Genomic DNA, 20,154 nt, shown 5'->3' with positions numbered 1-20,154 from the left:
CAAGCTAATTAGACGACATTCCACCGAGAGGGCCCAGAGTATATCTATCCGTCAACGGGATGGACAAATCCCATTGTTGATCCATATGCCTCAACTCACACTTTCCGAATACTTAATCCCATCTTTATAACCACCCATTTACGCAATGGCGTTTGATGTAATCAATGTACCCTTCCGGTGTAAGTGATTTACATGATCTCATGGTCGAAGGACTAGGTAACTATGTATCGAAAGCTTATAGCAAGTTGAACTTAATGACTTGATCTCATGCTACGCTTATTTGGGTGTATGTCCATTATATCATTCACCCAATGACATAACCTTGTTATTAACAACATCCAATGTTCATGATCACGAAACCATGATCATCAATTAATCAACAAGCTAGTATCAATGTTTCGGTTAATACAATTATAGCATGGGATGTAAACATTTATCATGAACACTAAGATATAATAATAACTAATTTATTATTGCCTCTTGGGCATATCTCCAACAGTATAGGCTCGTGTGGTCCTCCACATATCTCATCGGACACCGGCTGCTCAATGGACATGATGGAGGCGTCTGGAGAAGATGAGTTCAGGGGAGGAGTAGAGGGATAGGGGTGGCGGCCGACTCCATCGCCATGGAGGGGTCAGGAGCGGCGGTAGCGGGTGATCCTTGAATGTACACCAATTTTTTTACTAGATGTCTACTTAGCAAAGTAAATGGGGTTGGACTGGTGGCGCCATGGCCTGCCTTTTCCATTTAGAGCAAGTCCAATAGATAGCCGATTGTTGGCTACAAGCAAGTGAGGATTTTGCTAGGGCAGCAACTGTCTCTTGAAGCGGAGTTTGCGGAAGGGTTAGAGCTTGGACACCGGTGCGAGATGTTTGGACGGAGCTTGTTGCGGGAGGTCGGGGGAGCAGGCCGCTGCGGAGTGTGGGGTAGTTGGGGATTGGGGGTCAACGCATTTGATTTCACACCTATTTTAACTAGTTGCAAAACACGTGTTGGCTTCTCCACTAGGGGATCGCAAGTTTTGATCTCAAGGGAACGCTCAACAGCCCCCCTTCTGTTTATGGGTGTGGGCATATGTGAGTATCTATAGGGTGCACTAGGTATTTTTAGAATGGGTTTGCTAATTCTGAGATTTAGGTTAGAGCTCAGTAGAATCTGCAGCCACTGAATGGCGCCAAGATTCGTGCGTAGTCTTCTACCTTGAGCACATCGAGCGGGAGGAGGGAGTGGCGGAGGAACGTCCGCAGAGCCGGAGCCGGTGATGGCGAGGATGGACCTTATGGTGCGGGTGAGGGGGCGGGGTGCCGTCACCGAAGAAGAAGGTAGCGGGGCTTAGAGGGATGGTCGAGCGACTATGGACCGGCGGACGGGGGAGCTTGGGGCAGGGTGGGGAGACAATGTGTGCGGCAGCACATCGCCCGCGGGCGGGGTGGACGACTATCCAACCGGTGGTGGCTTCGGGAGGGGCCGAAGGTGGAGAAAAAGATCGATGTACTGAGAGTTAACTCTCGGTTTCTTTTTCGATAATGGGTGCTTTATTACTTAAAGAAGCAATTACACCCGACCTCTGCATAACCAAGATGCACACAGCCGTTTATAAGTCTCAAAACCAAGTATCAGAAGATAAAAAGAGATAATACATATTGTATCGATAAAATGCAAAAATCCTAAGGGGTAGGTGGAGCTTTAATCCGTAGATTATGCGGCCACCCATGTAGGAAAAAGTATCCATCGCCGCAGTCTCCAATCGTGTGCAGACCTTCATAAAGAGGTCGCGGTTCTCCATTCAATGAAGATGTGGCCACAAACGGAGAATACCGCACTAGTAGGAAAAGCCTCATCAGTGGCGCACGAAAATTTGATTCTGTGGCACACGGGTGGTGCGCCCCAGAAACGTCGCCACAAAAATAAGCTTTCTGTGGCGCACCTGGTCGTGCGCCACAGAAATAAGATTTCGTGGCGCACTTGTTCTTAGGTGCGCCACGAAAAGAGTGCGCCACGGAATTGCTTCTTAGTGCGCCACGGAATTTGCTTGTATTATACACGATTTTGTGCTGCTCGCTATACATATGCGGTTTATACACAGCAATACAGATACACAATACTGAGATACACAGGTTATATACAGCAACATTCAGATATAATATAAATATCATGTACATTGCACAGATATAACATAGACATCATCATCACATTACTTAGAGCCCGATCGAGATACATATATAGTGGCAAGTGTCAAATGTTTTGCATACAACTCATAATTCATACAAAATTCACAATTTCGAGATACAAAGTAGTCTTCATCCGGTTCCTCCTTTGCTCCGTCATCTCTACCCACCGAGGCTCGCTTGCATCGGGGTCCTTCCATCCAGTTCCTACTATGATGAAAATGGAAGAAAGTGAGACCAACAAGTATCCGATGCACAAGAGAAATGGAATAAATGCCTCATACATTGTTGGTCAACACAAATATTAACATTCAGGGACGGTGTAAGTGAGACCAAGTCCGATGCACAAGAGATTGATATTTGTGCTATCTTACCGAGCTCACTTACGCCGCCCCCGAGTGTACGGTGACCAAACATTTTAATCATCGGCATTTTGAAAATGTCAAAGCAAATGGAATGACAAAATGGAATAAGTGCCTCATACATTGTTGGTCAACACAAATATTAACATTTAGGGATGGCGTCGGTGAGACCAAGTCCGATGCACAAGAGATTGATATTTGTGCTATCTTACCAGAGCTCACTTACGCCACCCCCAAGTGTACGGTGACCAACATTTTAATCATCGGCATTTTGAAAATACCAAAGCAAATGGAATGACAAGGGCCTCATACTTTGTTGGTCGAAACAAATATTAACATTCCGGGACGGAGTTAGCGAGCCAGGTAGGATGCACAAGAGATTGATATTTGTGCAATCACACGAGGCTCACTAACACCGCCCCGAGTGTACGGTGACCAAGCATTTTAATCATCGGCATTTTGAAAATCTCAAAGCAAATGGAATGACAAAATGGAATAAGTGCCTCATACATTGTTGGTCAACACAAATATTAACATTTAGGGATGGTGTAAGCGAGGCCGGGTAGGATGCACAAGAGATTGATATTTGTGCTATCTTACCGGGCTCACTTACGCCACCCCCGAGTGTACGGTGACCAAACATTTTAATCATCGGCATTTTGAAAATCTCAAAGCAAATGGAATGACAAAATAGAATATGTGCCTCATACATTGTTGGTCAACACAAATACTTTGCGGAAGGGCCCCCTTTCCCCGGTCGGCGTTCCATCAACGGGTGCTTGACGACACAACAACGCCGATCTGCATCTCCGGCGCGGAACCACGCCGGTCCCTCGCTGTCCGGTGAACGAGTCCTTGATGCAAAGACCGTGCCGGCCTGCCCAGCATTATGCCGGGCCGTGTTGCCGCGCTTCAAGCCGTGTGTCCGCGCTCTGCATCGTTCGCCTTCTTGCCCGGTGAACCAATAGGCTGATCGTTGGAATAAGGAAACCGATGACAGCCGGTCGCAAGATTAAATTGCGATCGGCCGTCATCGGCTTCCTTATTCCAACGATTGGTCTGTTCGCTTCACCGGGCAAGAAGGCGAAGAGTGCAGGGCGCATGATCGACACGGCCTGAAGCGCGACAACAGTGGGTCGGCATGATGCTAGGGAGGCTCGGCACCGTCTTGGCATTAAGGACTCGTTCACGTACTCGACGGCGAGAGAAGAAAAGTGGTGCTGCGCCGGAGAGGCATGTCGGCGACTTACCAGATGTACCGATTAATGGGAACATTCTAATCATCGGCACTAAAATGGAAGATCAAGGACTCGTTCACGGAACGGCGGCCAGGGAAAAGGGGGCTCGTCTACAAAGTATATTGCGGCGTATAGGTGACCAAACATTCTAATCATCGGCACTAAAATGGAAGAAAGGCCAATGCAATTAAGAAGTAGCTAGTATGAACTAAATGGAATGCCTCATACTTTGTTGGTCGAAACAAATATGAACATCCCGGGATGGCGTTAGTGAGGCCGGGTAGGATGCACAAGAGATTGATATTTGTGCCATCACACCAGAGCTCACTAGCGACACCCGGAGTGTACTGATTGACCGAACATTCTAATCATCGGCACTAAAATGGAAGAAAGAGCCAAGTGGTATCAACTAAATGGAATGCCTCATACTTTGTTGGTCGAAACAAATATTAACATCCGAGGGATGGAGTAAGTGAGGCCAGGTAGGATGCACAAGATATTGATATTTGTGCCATCACACCAAGCCTCACTTGCTCCACCCCCGAGTGTACGAGTGATCGACCAACCATCTAATCATCGACAAGTACAAAAACACCACCAAACCAGCAACCATGGTGACATAAGTCAAGATGCACAAACACACATAGCATGCATGGAGCCAGATGCTCCAAAGGGATTATTCATCACTTGGTATATAGACCAAGTGATGCTTGGCATAAGAGAGGCCAATCAAGAACCGATAAATCCGAGTAAGTGATAGATATGCCTAAACAAGCAACAACACATAGCATATCCCAGCTAACCAGATGAGACAAGTCTTGGTAGCCAACTTAATCACCTAGCACCACCTAGCCTTTTAAAACCATCGAAACTGATCCTTTTTCTTCAAAGGATACCACGGTGGCATTCATTTACATGATCCCCTACTGTGGATATCTCTATTTTCATCAAAGCCAACAAGAAATAGATCATAAGGCATCAATTAAGGAGGCAACCGAGGACAAAGGCATCAATTGGGGTAATGTTAAAATGTTTGTCTCCATATTTGGGAGAAATTTTTAATATTGGAGTCTAGCTAATGGAAATCAAGAACTAGTCTTGATCTCCAAATGGTGATTAGAGGGAATTTATTCATCTTAAGCAACATTAGGGACAAATGGATCATGCAAGGGACTTGGGTCATTTGGATCATAAGGCATCAATTAAGGAGGCAACCAGGGACAAAGGGAAACATTTGATGATCCATTATCATAGGCAACAAAGCAGCAACTTTTCCCCTCTAATCTAGCTAGAGTCCTTAAAAGAAATCCATCATAAGCATGGTCAAATACACATATATAGCATGGGGCAGATGCTCCAAAGGGATTATATATTCATCACTTGGTAATTTGGAGAGCAAACAAGCGATGAGCCATAACACTCAATCCAATAATATAGTAATTTGGATCATAGGGCATCAATTAAGGAGGCAACCAGGATACCACAGGTAGCATAGTAGCATACCATAAGCTCACAAGAATCCATCATTTTCTTCACAAGGATACCACGGTAGCATACCATAGTAGCATTTCATGCATTTAAATGAACCAGTAGCATCAAAACCAACCAAATGTCCAACTAGCAAGCAATACCAAGTGAGCAAGTCTTCATTACCTTGTACGGGTTCGGACAAGGATTTATAGAACAAGTACAGAGAGGCGAGGCAGAGGCATAGACAATTTCTATAAGCATATAGAACACTCCAATTTCTATAAGCATAGACAATTTCATTGTCACATCTTTCTATAAGCATCACTAGCAGCAGCAGCAATGCATATGAACACCATATACGAGTACGGTTCGAGAACAATTTCATTGTCACATTGTACGGAGTTCAGAACAACATATAGAACACTCCAATAAGCATCACTAGCAGCAGCAGCAATGCATATGAACACCATATGAAGCAAAACGATTAGGGGCAATGCATCCCGAGCAACAAAGCAGCAATACATCCGGAGCGAGCATTTCGTCGAGCACGTTGTGCTCGCGCGGGGGAGGAAGAGGGAGGGGAGGGGAGGAAGAGGGAGGGAGCTCACCGACGACAACAACGGTTGTGGAGGAGCTCACCGACGACGACGGCAAGGGTGGAGGTCGCGGCGGCTCCTCCACCTTGACGCGACGGCGGCCCCTCCTCGCGGCGGCCCCTCCTCGCCGTAGCGGCAGCTTGTGCTGCAGGTGGCGGGGATGGGAGGAGCGTGGCGGCAGGCGGCCCTCGCGTAGGAAGGCGGCGGCGACGGCGACGGCGATGGCGGCGACCATGGCGGCGCGCGGTGAGGAGAGGGGAGAGGGAGAGGCGCGCGGTACGGATCAGATCGAGGTGAACGGGCGTGGGCGGGGGAGGGCACGGGATGATATAGCTAAGTTCCCTTAGTCACGTGGCGCACCGGAACAAGTGCGCCACAGAATCAACTACTTCGTGGCGCACCAAAGCAAGTGCGCCACGAAACAGTGACTCTACGTGGCGCAGCGCACCGCGTGCGCCACGGAAATACGTACACCGATAATTGGGGGTGACAGGTTGTGGGGCCCGCCAAGTTTTTGTGGCGCATGGTCGGCTGCTGCGCCACAAAATTAAGCTATTTCTGTGGCGCACCGAGCTTTGTGCGCCACAAAATAAGTTTCTGTGGCGCACTCAAAACGGTGCGCCACAGAACTAAGCTTCGCCTATAAGGGTTTTCCTACTAGTGCCGGTACATCTGTAGATTACCTGCAAGATAGAACAATTTTTATCATTAAAAATCTTGTCATTTCTACATAGCCATAGCGCCTAGATAACCGCCAGTGCACCCACCCTAAGAAGCAATCTAAACCTTGAATCGATACCATGAAGCCAATTTCCTAAGATATTGGCAACACTAGTCGGAGGATAAAGGTTGGAAGCTACTTGGATGATCAACCATATAGATCCGAGTGAACCGACATTCGAAGAATAAGTGTTTGATAGTTTCGTCGTGGTGGCATAAAACACACCGAGTACTTCCATGCCAATTGCACTTAACAAGATTGTCTTTGGTGAGAATAACCCCACGACGAAGATACCATCCATTTTTTATTTTTTAATGGTCTCATCTTCCAAATTTTCTTATTATTATCAAGTGGTACATCATATTGGAGGATCGCTTTGTACATGAGATCTACCGAGAAGGTGCCATTGGCGTGTAGGTTCCAAAAAAAATCGTCAAGTTCAGGTGATAGTTGAATATCCTCCAGACGAAGTAGTAAGGTATTCCATGCAACTAGCCTCTGCCCAATCAAATCCGGTCTAAACGTCACATCCGGAGGTGAGGTAGCCATTACCGTAGCAATGGTATCACTTTCGCGACGAACAATACTATAAAAAGCAGGATACTATTCGCTTAGAAGGGCGTTGTCTAACCAAATGTCCTCCCAAAACCGTATATGTGCTCCATTATTGATGGAAAAAATACCATGGAGAAAGAAGAATTTCTTCGAAGCCATGAGACCAACCCAAAAAATGTGAATCCCCTAGTTTCCAAACCACTTGGGATAACGCCTTCGAACCGATATACTTTCGACTTAGAATAGTTTGCCAAACCCCGTCATCGGTAAGAAGTTTAAACATCCATTTACCTAGTATAAGGTTGTGTTCTTGACCTCAAGGTCATGAACTCCAAGCCCACCTTGATCTCTGGGTCTACAGACTATACTCCATTTACTAGTCGACATTTCTTTTCTCAGCTGTCCTCTTGCCAAAAGAATCTGGATCGATAATAATCGAGTTTGTGCAAGACTCTTTTTGATTAAAGAAAGAAATATATTATATATAGTACCATGTTTGGTCAATACTGAATTAATGAGTACCCGTTTTCCTCCGAGGAACAACAATTTATGTTTCCAACTACTGAGACAAACAACTTTTGAAGTCTTTCTTCCACTACTTTCCATTCAGCATTTAAGTGTTCGATAATGAATCGGAATCCTCAAATATCAAACAGGAAATTGGCATTTCCCACAACCAAACAACTCAGCATAAAAAGTTGCATTATCTTGAGCATCACCGAAACAAAACAATTCACTTTTATGAAAATTAACCTTTAGCCCCGAAAGCTGCTCGAACGCCGCCAAAATCAATTTGAGGTAGCGAGCTTTTTCAAGATCACGATCCATAAACATAATTGGAATTGTATCGTCGGCATATTAAGAAATTATCCTTTTTTTTTCTTCTTGTTCTTCTTCTTCTTCCATGTGTCACTCTGTCTCTCATGACCTGGCCTGGTCTCCATTTCCATTTAATATTAGTACTTGGTTGTTTAGCTCTAATCGGATGGACTATTTCTTCTACTCGAACTCAGAGTTTTGTACTCCAACAACTAAATCTCTCACACAGACACAGATGCAGCGCTCGGATCCGATCGCCACAGGAAGAGGAAGTACCCAAGGAATATCCTCCCGATCCCGACTCGACTCGTCGCGCTCGCGCACGCGCACCACCTGCTCGGCGCAATTCCCGACCCAGCGGCAGCGGCCGCGGTGGCCGGCCGGCTGGCATGTCGCTCGCGTGCGGGCTGCCGCTGCTGGAGTGCGTCTACTGCCTGGGCTGCGCGCGCTGGGCGGTCAAGCGCTGCCTCCACACCGGTGACCGCGACAGCGCCACCTGGGGCCATGCCGCCGCCGCCGACTTCGCCCCCGTCCCCCGCATGTGCCGCATCATCATGGCCAACTACGACGACCCTTCCTCCCCGACCCCGACCCCGACCCCGACCCCGCCCCTCCTCTCCCCTACCGTCGACCCGGCCAACATCGTCCGCCGCCGCACCTACGCCCACACGCGCGGCCGGGTCACGCCCTACCTCGTCTACCTCGACCACGCGCACGCCGACATCGTGCTCGCGCTCCGGGGCCTCAACCTCGGCCGCGAGTCTGACTACGCGCTGCTCCTAGACAACCGCCTAGGCAAGCGACGCTTCGACGGCGGCTACGTCCACAACGGCCTACTCCGCGCCGCAGGCTGGGTGCTCGACAAGGAGTGCGACCTGCTACGGGACCTCCTCCACCGCTACCCCGACTACACGCTCACCTTCACGGGACACTCCCTAGGCGCAGGGGTCGCCGCCATGCTCACCATGGTCGTCGTCCTCAACCTAGACAAGCTAGGGGTATGCCGCTCAAGGACCAGGTGCTATGCCGTGGCCCCAGCCAGGTGTATGTCGCTCAACCTTGCAGTCAGATACGCAGACGTCATCAACTCCGTCGTCCTACAGGTCGTCATACATGTTCTACTGCCTGAAATTGTTCATTCCACTTTGCAAATTCAGTACTCCGTCTGAATTTTTTTCGTCATGTGCTACTACTGTCATACCGCATACAGCTTGCTGCCGCTTCCAAACGATATAGGTTAAATCTAATTCAGCATAAAGTTTCTAGGATAGAACGTTGAGGTGTGAAGCTCAACATATATAGTTCTTCTTCTTATTGACAGGATGATTTCTTGCCTCGGACTGCTACTCCTTTAGAAGATATTTTCAAGTCTATTCTCTGGTACGCACATGGCGCCATTGCTCTTTATTCTATTTTCATACTCACCGCTCTTCTGTTAGATATAGTATGATTCTACTACCACACACACCTTTACATTATGTGATTTTAGTTCAAGTGTATCAGTTGAAACTTGAAAATTTAGCATGTCATAAACTCACGATTCATTATAATTCTTGAATTAGTTACCTCTGTTGCCTATTCTAGGCCTTCAAAGTAAGAATTAGCAACTATATCTCTCTCCCTGGGGATACAGTGATTCAACTGGCACTAGCTGCTGTGATGTAGTAGAATTTGCATTGTTATCTAGGTAATTATTTTCTTGTTTTTGGGGTGTATGATCTTTTTTTCTTTCTAATTACTGGTTTTATGTTAGTTATCATATCGAGTATGTTGAATGCAATGTGACTATTTTCTTCCAGCTTTATGGGTTGAAGCAATTTTAAAATTGGACCATCTTCTCTTGGGCAGTCTGCCATGTCTCCTATGTTTGAGATGTTTGAAGGATACATGCATACCTGAAGATGCTCTGTTGAAAGATCCAAGGAGGCTCTATGCACCAGGTCGGATATATCACATTGTGGAAAGGAAAAGTTTCAGGTACCCTCTGTTCTTAATAACTGTATAAAACTACTCAAAGGATCTGAAATATAACATTGTTCCAGAGCAAACACTAAGTACCACTCATATGTTCCTAGTGTTACAAAAAAAAGTGAATGGGGTAATGGCAGAGGTTCTCACAAATTTCACTAGTAGAAATAATGTAGCTGATTGGTGTCAAGGATTCATCTGCATCCCTGGTATCCTATGAGAACCTTCACAATAATTTATGCCCATTGATCTGTAAGAACATAGTCCACCCATTAGACACTATTGATGGCATGGCTCATGGTACTGTTTAATATTACTAAAACAATTTAACATGCTACTGCTTTCTTCAGATTTTTCTCAGTCAGAATACTACCATTTTCCTAATGGAAACTTCCAATATTGTCATAAAAAACTTTGTTGGTGAAACCCACGCAGGTGTGGGAGATATCCACCGGTGGTCAAAACAGCTGTGCCGGTGGATGGTCGATTTGAGCATGTAGTTCTTTCCTGCAACGCCACGATGGATCATGCCATTATTTGGATCGAGCGGGAAGGCCAGAAAGCTTTGGATGTAAGTCTTGTGCTTGTGCATAAAACAGAATATGTTGTGCCGCTATTTCATAAAGGAAAGCAAAAATAAAATCCTGTTATACCAAATTGTAGTTTTGATGTTCTGCCACTTACAAATATGCAATCTAGCACTCACTGTTTCAAGCGGTGCATGCCATCTAGACAAACACCTCATGTAGCGGAGCAGATACTATCCCTTCTTGAACTTAAGTCTGAGACCTTTGTGTAAGTGTAATGCAGAATAGCAGCCTCCTCCAACTTGGTTTTACTAAATGAAGAGATAAACAGATGGCTAAGTAATCTAGTAGAATTTTCCTAGAAACTGACACTAGAGAGAAAAGAAAAACTTCACAAATATAGATATCTACCATCATACTTTGGGGTTTTCATGGAATAAATTTAGATATGCTCCTGGGCCCTTGCGGCTGATTTCCCATCACCATAAGTGAGGAAGTAGTTTGGATTACCCCGTGTTGCCTCTTTGTAGAGGCCAAAGTATTTTTATCCTTCGGAAGATGATCGTAGTTCTTCTTAAACATGGAAACCTGCACTTACACAAACATGGTACTATAAGTATGTTTGTATTTTCATCTGTGGTAAGTTATAGCTTAGCTGGAGTCAAGCTGTGCACAGCCTAGAGTATCTGTAGAGTGTAGATCTGTCAAAATGTAAGATTTGCTGAAGCATCTAGTAAGGTGGAAAAACTTTGTTCAGAATTAAGATAGAGGCAGCACACATCATGCAATGTCTGTAGTAATTTATTGCAATGTTCATATGCCCTTGCACATACACAGCTGATGCTGGAGAAGGAGAACGCGATGTCAGTGCCATCGGACCAGCAAATGGAGCGGGACGAGACGGTGCAGCGGGAACATGTGGAGGAGCATAAGGCGGCGCTGCGCAGGGCTGCCACACTGTCGGTGTCAGGGATCGCCTCGGCGTACGGTACATTTGGTGGTACATGGCCTGAGAGGAGTGAGAGCTTCCCACTATCAGGCTCGAAGCAGCCGCGGGTGAGCTGGGACGACCTCATAGAGCAGGTGTTCGAAAAAGATGAGGATGGCCAGATTGTGCTGCGTAGCTCCTCTCCCTCTTCCTGATGCAAACCATGTAAAGTTTCTTCGTTTTTGTTTTCTTGGCCTAAACATACTGTGTTGTAAATTCTTTTTGTAGTATCTTGTTTATTCTTTGCACATGGTATTTCTGTTCTTCATTGAATTTGTACTTGCATCTCCTTGTGATACAGATGTGGTGTGAAATGTACAGGGACAAAAAATTCCTTATTTCCAGTTGAAGTATGTATTAATGTATATAACAGGAGACAAAAAAAATACATTATACCTTGTGCTACATGTAATAAGTCCAATCTCACCATGTCTAAACAAATCATCAATGCTCGAAAAGATAGGAGATTTTAAATCAAATTCCATTATTTGTATATAACATCCCAACAGCTTTGAACGATGAGATCCCTCCATCAACAAGAAATACATGACATGCATATCAGTAACAAAAGCAATGCTTCTAATCTGCATCGGTAGAGTGAACAACATCACCTAGAACATAGGTAAGCAGATGTCCTCGGTCTTTTACAAAGGCTATGACCCAATGCTTGTGGTGTCAGCCATTTGGCAAGTATATGCAAAAAATATGATTTACATCATGGAGAGACATTGTTTGGTTCAGTGCTCAAATATATTCCGGTAATACTGCCTATAACAAAAATGGCATATGTGGTTCCCGATGAGCCATAAAGCCCTAGCCAATCAGAATGTCTTGTATATATATGCATGTAACACTAACAATCTACGCCTGCAAGTCGAGAACTGCTTCACCTGCGAAGAACACCAAAAGAAACTGTAAACATGGCAGTATATATACAGGAGGTAAACTGGGGCGCCGCTGTGACAAGAGATCTGTTGATCCTACCGTGCATCCTCTTAACGAAACGCTCGAACTCCATAAAATTGGGTCTCTCAAAGAGGACGCTGCACAGCCTAAGGTAGGTGAATCCAAACAGATGACGTCCATCTGGATCGTTCCGTGGCTTGGCATTCTCCAAAGTTTTGTTGTAGCCATCTCTGTCGTAGCAAGGCAGAGCATTCTCACTAGCCACTTGTATCCCAGCATCCCAGGCTGCATTTAGCACCTGAAAACGATATATGTTAACAGATGAAACACTGACATACTATCAAGATAGCTGTTCTTAAGTAAACAGCAGGATCCAATTGAACACAAGATGTACTAAACCAGTTGTTTGTATTGCTGTCAGATATGTTTGCTTACCAGATTAGCACTCTAAGCTGCCACTATGAAAATGTGAAAGAGAATGATGAGCAATGGCTATAATTACAGGAGGTCACATACCTGCCATACCAGGCCTTCTGGATCTGCTAAGGCCTCAGGGAATACCTCATGTTGATCCATAGTGCGCAATTCAACGCATGTGAAGTTCAGAGCTGCACCATGTTTTTTCAACACTTGAGCAATTGGAGCATAGCCATCACGGTTACATGGGTTATAAAACCCAGCAGTCAGCTCAGCAGCATGACTAGCAGTTTTGTACCACCAGTGTATGCCTGATACCTGTTCATGTCACAAGAGTGAATGAATCTATTTGATGTCCAATCCTTTAGTTTACTTGGCAAGCAAATGAGAGAGAACAAGTCTACTAAGATCAACATCCCAAAACTGGAACAAAAGCCCCCAAATACAGCCTCCAAAAAACTGGAAACGGGTACATAACATATACTTTGTGAGCTAACAACGATCTATAACTGACCTTGACAGCAATAGCTGAACCTTCAAAAGCCAACCTGGCTAGCATTAGTACGCGGTCTGCATGATCCAGCAACACCTGGGAGTACCAGTTGAGGAAAAAGCGGCCATAATAGCTATCATAATCCCCTCCATCACAGAAAAAACCAGTATTGTTTGGTTCAGAATTATAATGGCCTGCGTTGTCTGGTGATCTTGCCCATATGGTGTGTCCCCGTGCTTCTGCAGCCCTCCTAAGATTTTTCTGCAAGTACCTGTCATAGCACTGGAAGGAAGAAAAAAAAACATCCAGGTACATTAGATGATATATCGCATGGATTGTGGATGCCAACATTTAAGTAGATACTGAACCCTGCAGAGCAAGATGAAGAGAGGAGACGAAAGAAAGAAAGGTTTACCTGAAATTCTCCAATGCCAGGGTATTTCCAGCCATGGTTTGCTGCGTAGGACGGATAGCGTAACTCTCCACAAGCCCCTAGCCCAACCTCGATTTCCGAGATGATCCCATCCTCAAAATAGTCATCGAATTCAACTCGGAAGCTTCTCATGAAGTCAAAGTAGACCTGCATCATTGACCCTTACATAATTAATTAGTGGGAATGAGAAGACATACTATAACCTTGATACTAGCTAGTTTGGATAAGAGTACCTCCACTGCCGTTCTGCCCTGCAGAACTCTTTCTTTGTCGATGCCCCACGAAAGGCACTCAGTGTTGCGCCTGCCTTCCCTGTCGGTGAAGTAGATATCCGGATTGCTCTTCCCGATCTCTCTCACCCAGTCCGGGAGAGGGATGGACACGTCGTCCCCGACGTTGCCTCCGCACTCGTGGAAGGACATGACCACCTAAGTGTAGCGAGCGAGCAGAAGAGGGAAATCAGCCCGTGTGCTAGGCATAGGCTAGGCTAGGCTGAGTCTGGTAAAAGGAAAACAGAGGAGGTGACTTGCCTGCAGCTTTAGCTTGAGCTCCCTGATGATGTGGAAGAGTCTCCTGTATCCTGTCCAGTTGTAGTGGTGCGGCCTTTGCGCCTCGACGTTCCCCCACCAGCAGTCGACCATGACCCCGTCCACCCCCGCTGCCTTGAGCACCCGCAGCTGCCCCACCAGCTCGTCCGCGTCCACCACCTCGCCCTCCAGGCTCACCACGTTCAGCTGCCAACAACAGAGAACACCCTTATTCCTTGGTCCATGAGGACGGGACCTAGCTAGTGGCAGCTAGGTGGGCAAGAACAGATCGAGATGGTAGGCTTACCGGGAGCATGACGTATACGGGCACGTAGGGCGTTCCGGCGAAGTCCCGCTCGGGGGGGCGCGGCGGCGCCACGGCCGGCGCAGGGCACGTGGCGAGGCCGGTCCCGTCCATGGCGATGGCGTTGTCGTCGTCTTCTGCTTCGTCTCTGGGGACGGGCACGGCGAGCAGCGGCGACGCTGCGCCCTCTGCTGGCACGGCGCGCGGGGGCGCGAGGAAGGCGTACCCGGCGCGGCGCGAGATGGGGCGCGCGGCGAGCGGGGAGACGACGGCGACGCGTACGGGCGCGGCGGAGGACGAGACGGGGATCGGCGGCGCGGCGGCGGCGAGCATCGTCTGCGGGATGCGGGGCAGCACGGGAGGATGAGGAGGAGTTAGCATGGGATCTGGGAGGTGGAGAATGGAGATGGGGGAGGAGGAAGAAGAGGGGAGGGTGGCGGTGGAGCGTGTCCTCGGGAGGCGGGAACGGAAACAACCCCCCTTGTGACCCGCCCGTGATCCCGTATTCCCCTGTCCCTCCCGGCCCGCACCATGGACGGCCACCAAAATTCATTCCTCCTTAAATAAACCCCGTAAACAAAATACTACTAATTCCGAAATACTATTATATTTTTTAAATAAATAAATAAATGCGGTAATATTCACGCAAAGCGACATCTGATCTACCTTGTAGTACAGTACCATTCATGACGTCATAAATAAATATAAACGCAGGTGCTCACTCACTCACTGATTAGCTGAGCTGGCTCCGCAGTTGACTGACTGGTACCTGGGAGTGGGAGGATGGGAAAGTGGTGCCGTCGGGGAGGACGACCCAGCCGGCCTCCCTCGCCAGCGCCGCCACCACCTCGTTGATGTCGGCGCGCACGCGGAGCCTGTAGTTGCCGTGACGCCGCAGCCCCGCCAGGATCCGCCCCGTCACCGCGCGACGACGACGCTCACGCACCTTGGTCCGCTCCTTCTCCTCCCGCCCCCTCCGCCCGCCACGCCGGCCCGGCGGATGCTGCTCCTCTGGCCCAGCCTCGCAGGCGGCAGCCAGCAAGTAGTCGTCCTCTTCATCTTCTTCTTCAGAGTCCTCCTCCTCCTCCTCCTTGATGATCCCCATCATCATCATCTCATCGTCCACGCCCGGATCCACACGCAGCATCTCTCGCCTCGGCCCCGCCGCCGTACTGCCTGCCTCAAGAGGAAGGGGAAATCCGAGGAATGTACCCACGCACGCACGCGCTAGGGTTTCGCACGCGCGTGTTATGGTGCGGGGAGCGTGCCGACACGTATGGCGAGGACGACGGACGGCCAGGATGGCACGCCCATGCGAGCTAATTTGCTTCTTCCTTCCTCGCGGCAGCACAATCTTCCATTGCCACAGCACAAAGATAGATGATGAGCAAGCTCCTCTTGGGCGTATTTGCAAGCACCAGGATAAGGACGAGCAGCAGCCAGCCAGCCAACTGGTTCCATCTGCAAACAACAACAACTGTATGTATTGCTGGAAGTAGGAACAGAGCAGGCATTCAACTAGTAATTCTTGTTTTTTTGCTACAGTATTCAAATCGACATAGTTATATCCATCTGAGTGCCTGCCTGAATTGCTCTGTGGAACACAACATTACATGCCATTATTCTCAGTGCCTAATTAGACCATCCATGTTAATTGCTCACTCAAACACTGGATGTAAACTCAGTGCCTGAATAAGAGGTCGTCGCCTTATTCACCCACTACAAGACATTCTCCACATAACCAAAAGCTCTCAACAACTGGATCCTCAGAATTCTCAACAACAATGGAATGTACATATTCCCAAAAGCTACAACACTACTGCTGGAAGTAGGAATACAACACGCAAAAACATACTATGTAATTCTCTTTTTCTTTGCAAATAGACGAACATATCCATCTAAGTTATACATCACATCAGGAACATTCACTGATCCTTCATTCTTCACGATTCTGATTAAACATGAACATCACAGTATCACACACACAATAATATTCACTGGGCCCTCAAAATATCAAACAATTGCAAAACTTTCACCTGCTAATAAGAAGAAAAACAATTGCTGGTGGAACTAGGAACAGTACAAGCAACAAGTAGCATATGTAATTCTGATCTTCTTTGCAAATAGACATATATCCATCTTCTGAGTTATACATCCACATCAGTACGTATACTATCCAGTTCCCCCATTTCCTTTCCAATAATATATATACAGTTTTTTTGTGAGCTCTAGAGATACATTTCATGTACATAACACAACCTACAGCGGCATAGGATTAGGACGGATAATAAGCCCTCCTCATCACTATGCCAAATCATCCAACCCAATACACATGTGTCATCTGTGCTGTGCTAGTAGTGCAGGAGAGAGACCAATCAAATGTACATGATCCTCATCCTCTCCTACAAGAAGAGATCGTCGGCAATGCCCACCGCCGTCGGCGGGGGCGCGTCCTCCTCCTCCTCCTCCATCTCTGGCTCAGGCTCAGCGCCAAACTCAGCAGAGTCATCGACGGCGGCAAGGTTTTTGAGGTCGACCACGGACAGCTCGTCGAGCTGCTTCACCACGAGGTCTGCGGCGCTGAGCTCGTAGACAGGGTGCCTGCTGGCCACGGCGACGCACTTCATGCGGGCGTCATGGGCAGCCTCCACTGCCGAGTTGGAGTTTCCAAACACAATGCACCGCTCGGGGATGAAGCGCAGCAGCTGCGCGGCGTAGAGGAACAGCTCCGGGTCAGGCTTGCCCCGGTAGACGTCTTCCGCGGCCACCACAGCGGCGAAGAAGCCCCGTGCGCCGACCGCCTCGATGGCCTCCTCGACCACCTTGCGGGGGCGTGTGGAGGCCACGGCGAGCGGGATCTTGTAGTTGGCCAGCGTGCTCATGAACTCCCGTGACCCGTCCCTCATCTGGTGGACCGTGCCACCGAGGGCGCGCTGGATCTCCTCTTTTCTTGAAGCCAATCTTCTGAGCTCCGCGGGGTCCCGGGACCAGCAGAGCACCTCTGCGATGGCGTGTTCCGTCTTCATCCCTTCAATTCTCTTGAGCACAAATGCAAGAGGAGGCGACTTGCCCTCTTCTTCTGCGAGGCTTAGCCACGCCTGCTTCTCAAATTTGGTGTCGTCCTCCACGATCACCCCCTCCCACTCGAAGATGACACCGAGCCAGCCGCAGCCCATGCGCTCGAGCCGCAGCAGCGGGTTGTGCAGGCTCGGGTCGTCTGCCCGGTTCCTCGGTGGCCACGACGGCGTCGTTGTGGGCGCCGCCCCAAGATCGTCATCCCCAAAGCCAAAGTCGTCGCTGGTGTCGCCGTCCCCTGGGATCCCCCTGTACTCCCTATGGGGGCTGCTCGCCTCCTTGGTCACCCCGACCGCTAGCGCCCGGACAGGCCAGCCTGCGAGACGCTGAGCCGCCTTCGCCGGGGACGGCTGCCGGGCAACGAGCCGCCGGCCTGAGAAGCAGGTGGCCAGGGGGCGGCAGTTGACGACGTGGAGCGTCGTCCGGCGCGGCAGGCCATGGTGGCCCTTGGGGCGGTGGTCGAACAGGTGGTGCGCGATGAAGGAGGTGCTCGTCGCGCTGACCGTGTCCACCATCATCATGGCTGGATCCGCCGCCCCGCCCACCTACCGACCGATCGAAAAGAAGAGCCGAGATCCCTCCCCTGAGCCGGCCGCACAAATTGCTCTCCAGTCAGCGGCGGTTTGCTCTCTTGGCGCAAGCTGCAAGAAGAAAAGGACAGAATCGCTCAGAACCAATCCAACAAAGAAGACGGAAAGAAATCGAAGAAGAGGGAATTGGAAGAAGCGAGAACAAACAGAGCAAGCGACCAAACAGAGCAGAACAGGACGAGCACCTAATTAATAATCCTAATCGACGGGAAGCCAACAGAGCATCAGCTAACAAAAACTGAAATCGCTGGACCGATTCTCATCTATAACCTATCAGGAAGAACAGACAGCGCCAAATTCCATATTGGATTGGATTGGATTCGATTCGTCCCGGTCGGAGCGGAGCGGAGGGAAAGCAAGCGAGCCGAGGACAGACAGGATAAGGGAGGAGGAGGAGGAGGCAAGCACCGTACCTTGGACGGCGTGGACGGCGGCGAGGTATCTTGGGGAAGCTGCCAACGAAACTCGTCTCGTCTCGTCTAGCTTCTCCTTCCTTCCTTCCTTCCTTCTCTCTTGTCCTCTTTTCGTCCACGCGATGGATTGTGTTTTCCTTTGCTATTTTTATCGGCAACCGCTCGCCGTCGTCGTGGAGGAGGAAACCGAGACGAATCCCCTTCCGATGCGCCACACGTGGCGTCTTACTGACCGTCAGATGGGATTCGGGGAAACGTGAGGTGGAGCTGCCGCGCGGCTCCCTCCAGCGGCCTCGGAATTAAATTAAAGTGCTAAAAAGTGCACGGTGGCTGAATTGTTCCATCGAGCCCTCGCTTCCTAACCGTCAGATCGAGTCAATCATGAGTGCCCGGCGTCTCCGTCCCGACAGCTTTCACCTGGGGACTCCACCTTACCCTCCCGGATCCCCTTTCTCTCTTCCTCAGACGAGTGCTTGTCTCACCCATTTCAATGGCCATGGCTCCATTGATTCCTCGACATCCATCCCTTACCGTCGGCGGTGAAACACGCCGGCGGTATCCGCGATTGCTCCATGTGGACTAGGCGGGGCGAGGCGGTCGGTCGAGAGCGCCCGATGTGGGCGGCGCCGGAGCGGCGTCTATCCACAAGACCGACGACCGCAGCTGGCCGATTTGACCGGGGTGGAGCGGTTTCTCTCCGCGGCGAGCAACTTCCATAGATCCGGAGGTTAGTGACGTTCGATTCCGCGCTGGAGCGGTCCAACGAGCTCTGAATCTGATTTTCTTCGATTTGTGATTTCCTTGGCATCGGGATCCCAAGCGGTGGCGGCAAATCGCAGCGGAGCGGGGTCGTTGACAAGTAGCGCGTGATATGGGGCAGGTGCGGAGCAACGTCTAACCGAGGCAACGGCGGCCACGATGACTAATTTTGGTGGTGGTGCGGCGTTTCCTCGCCTTGCCGGCGTGTGCGATAGATCGGGTGCGTGATGCTAGAAAGTCATGTGATGTAGCGTTCCCAAGTAGATTTCTCTTCTACGCTTGCTTCGGTGAGGCTTAATGTATCTCTCACCGATCTCTTTATACACCGGATGAGTTGCCGATTTAACCAAACACCATGGCTTCAACTCAAGCTACCAGATTGGACCGTACGCCTCAGTTCCACATGCCATCTGATAGACAAGCATTAGTAATTTACTAGTACTATACTCACTTTAAAAAATGCTATTCTGTTACAACCTGATGGTTCTTACAGTAGCATAGTATGAGTCAAACTTTTGTGATGCGATGCATTTTGACTTTTGAGTCAGTAAACATACATTGACGATAGAAACATCGTTTTAGGTTCAAGGGAAGATGTGTATGGGGTAGTGGTCGAAGACGATGCTAAGTTCCCTCCGGAGATGGAATGGCTTTCGCCCCACTAGTGATTCACTGTGCCGGTGATACTGTATGTGTCCACTGTATAGAGGTATGAGCGTTTGAAAGGGCATGGGATGCCCGTCATCGTTGACGAGCTTTTGAAGACATTTCCGCCATGAAATTGACGGTATATTCCCAAAACTTGATCCATTCTCTTGTTGC

At 48.8% G+C, this 20,154-nt stretch overlaps 3 protein-coding genes across 3 annotated transcripts; 1 reads left to right on the top strand and 2 right to left on the bottom strand.

Moving 5' to 3' along the window:
* Positions 1–8,321: 8,321 nt before the first annotated feature.
* Positions 8,322–11,803, top strand: LOC124651122. The gene is made up of 5 exons (XM_047190262.1): positions 8,322–9,035; positions 9,254–9,312; positions 9,781–9,909; positions 10,336–10,471; positions 11,265–11,803. The coding sequence occupies exons 1-5, from the start codon at positions 8,322–8,324 to the stop codon at positions 11,568–11,570; spliced, it is 1,344 nt and encodes a 447-aa protein (XP_047046218.1). The 3' UTR covers positions 11,571–11,803.
* A 72-nt stretch (positions 11,804–11,875) lies between these two features.
* Positions 11,876–16,656, bottom strand: LOC124657637 (beta-amylase 2, chloroplastic-like). The gene is made up of 12 exons (XM_047196156.1): positions 16,532–16,656; positions 16,386–16,446; positions 15,768–15,956; positions 15,255–15,585; positions 14,499–14,881; positions 14,195–14,398; positions 13,898–14,092; positions 13,647–13,811; positions 13,253–13,513; positions 12,838–13,056; positions 12,400–12,619; positions 11,876–12,305 (listed from the first exon to the last, which is right to left on the bottom strand). The coding sequence occupies exons 1-12, from the start codon at positions 16,654–16,656 to the stop codon at positions 12,277–12,279; spliced, it is 2,382 nt and encodes a 793-aa protein (XP_047052112.1). The 3' UTR covers positions 11,876–12,276.
* Positions 16,594–18,253, bottom strand: LOC124651123 (5-amino-6-(5-phospho-D-ribitylamino)uracil phosphatase, chloroplastic-like). The gene has a single exon (XM_047190263.1). It carries the CDS (start codon positions 18,089–18,091, stop codon positions 16,898–16,900), a length of 1,194 nt encoding a protein of 397 aa, XP_047046219.1. The 5' UTR covers positions 18,092–18,253; the 3' UTR covers positions 16,594–16,897.
* Between the last annotated feature and the right edge of the window lie 1,901 nt (positions 18,254–20,154).

The sequence above is a fragment of the Lolium rigidum genome, chromosome 5 (genome assembly GCF_022539505.1).
Source record: "Lolium rigidum isolate FL_2022 chromosome 5, APGP_CSIRO_Lrig_0.1, whole genome shotgun sequence".
Lineage (NCBI taxonomy): Eukaryota > Viridiplantae > Streptophyta > Magnoliopsida > Poales > Poaceae > Lolium > Lolium rigidum.
The sequence above is the reverse complement of the archived record's forward strand: the minus strand, read 5'-3'. Positions and strand labels throughout refer to the sequence as shown.

Excerpts from the sequence above, each read along its gene's own strand:
- LOC124651122 (XM_047190262.1), top strand. The coding sequence starts at position 8,322 with ATGTCGCTCGCGTGCGGGCTGCCGCTGCTGGAGTGCGTCTACTGCCTG. Across the intron at positions 9,036-9,253 it reads TCAACTCCGTCGTCCTACAG|GATGATTTCTTGCCTCGGAC; the intron begins GTCGTCATACAT and ends TCTTATTGACAG. Across the intron at positions 10,472-11,264 it reads AAGGCCAGAAAGCTTTGGAT|CTGATGCTGGAGAAGGAGAA; the intron begins GTAAGTCTTGTG and ends GCACATACACAG.
- LOC124657637 (XM_047196156.1), bottom strand. The coding sequence starts at position 16,656 with ATGTGGATGTATAACTCAGAAGATGGATATATGTCTATTTGCAAAGAA. Across the intron at positions 15,957-16,385 it reads TGTATAACTTAGATGGATAT|ATGGAACCAGTTGGCTGGCT; the intron begins GTTCGTCTATTT and ends TGTTGTTTGCAG. Across the intron at positions 13,812-13,897 it reads AGGGCAGAACGGCAGTGGAG|GTCTACTTTGACTTCATGAG; the intron begins GTACTCTTATCC and ends TCAATGATGCAG.
- LOC124651123 (XM_047190263.1), bottom strand. The coding sequence starts at position 18,091 with ATGATGATGGTGGACACGGTCAGCGCGACGAGCACCTCCTTCATCGCG.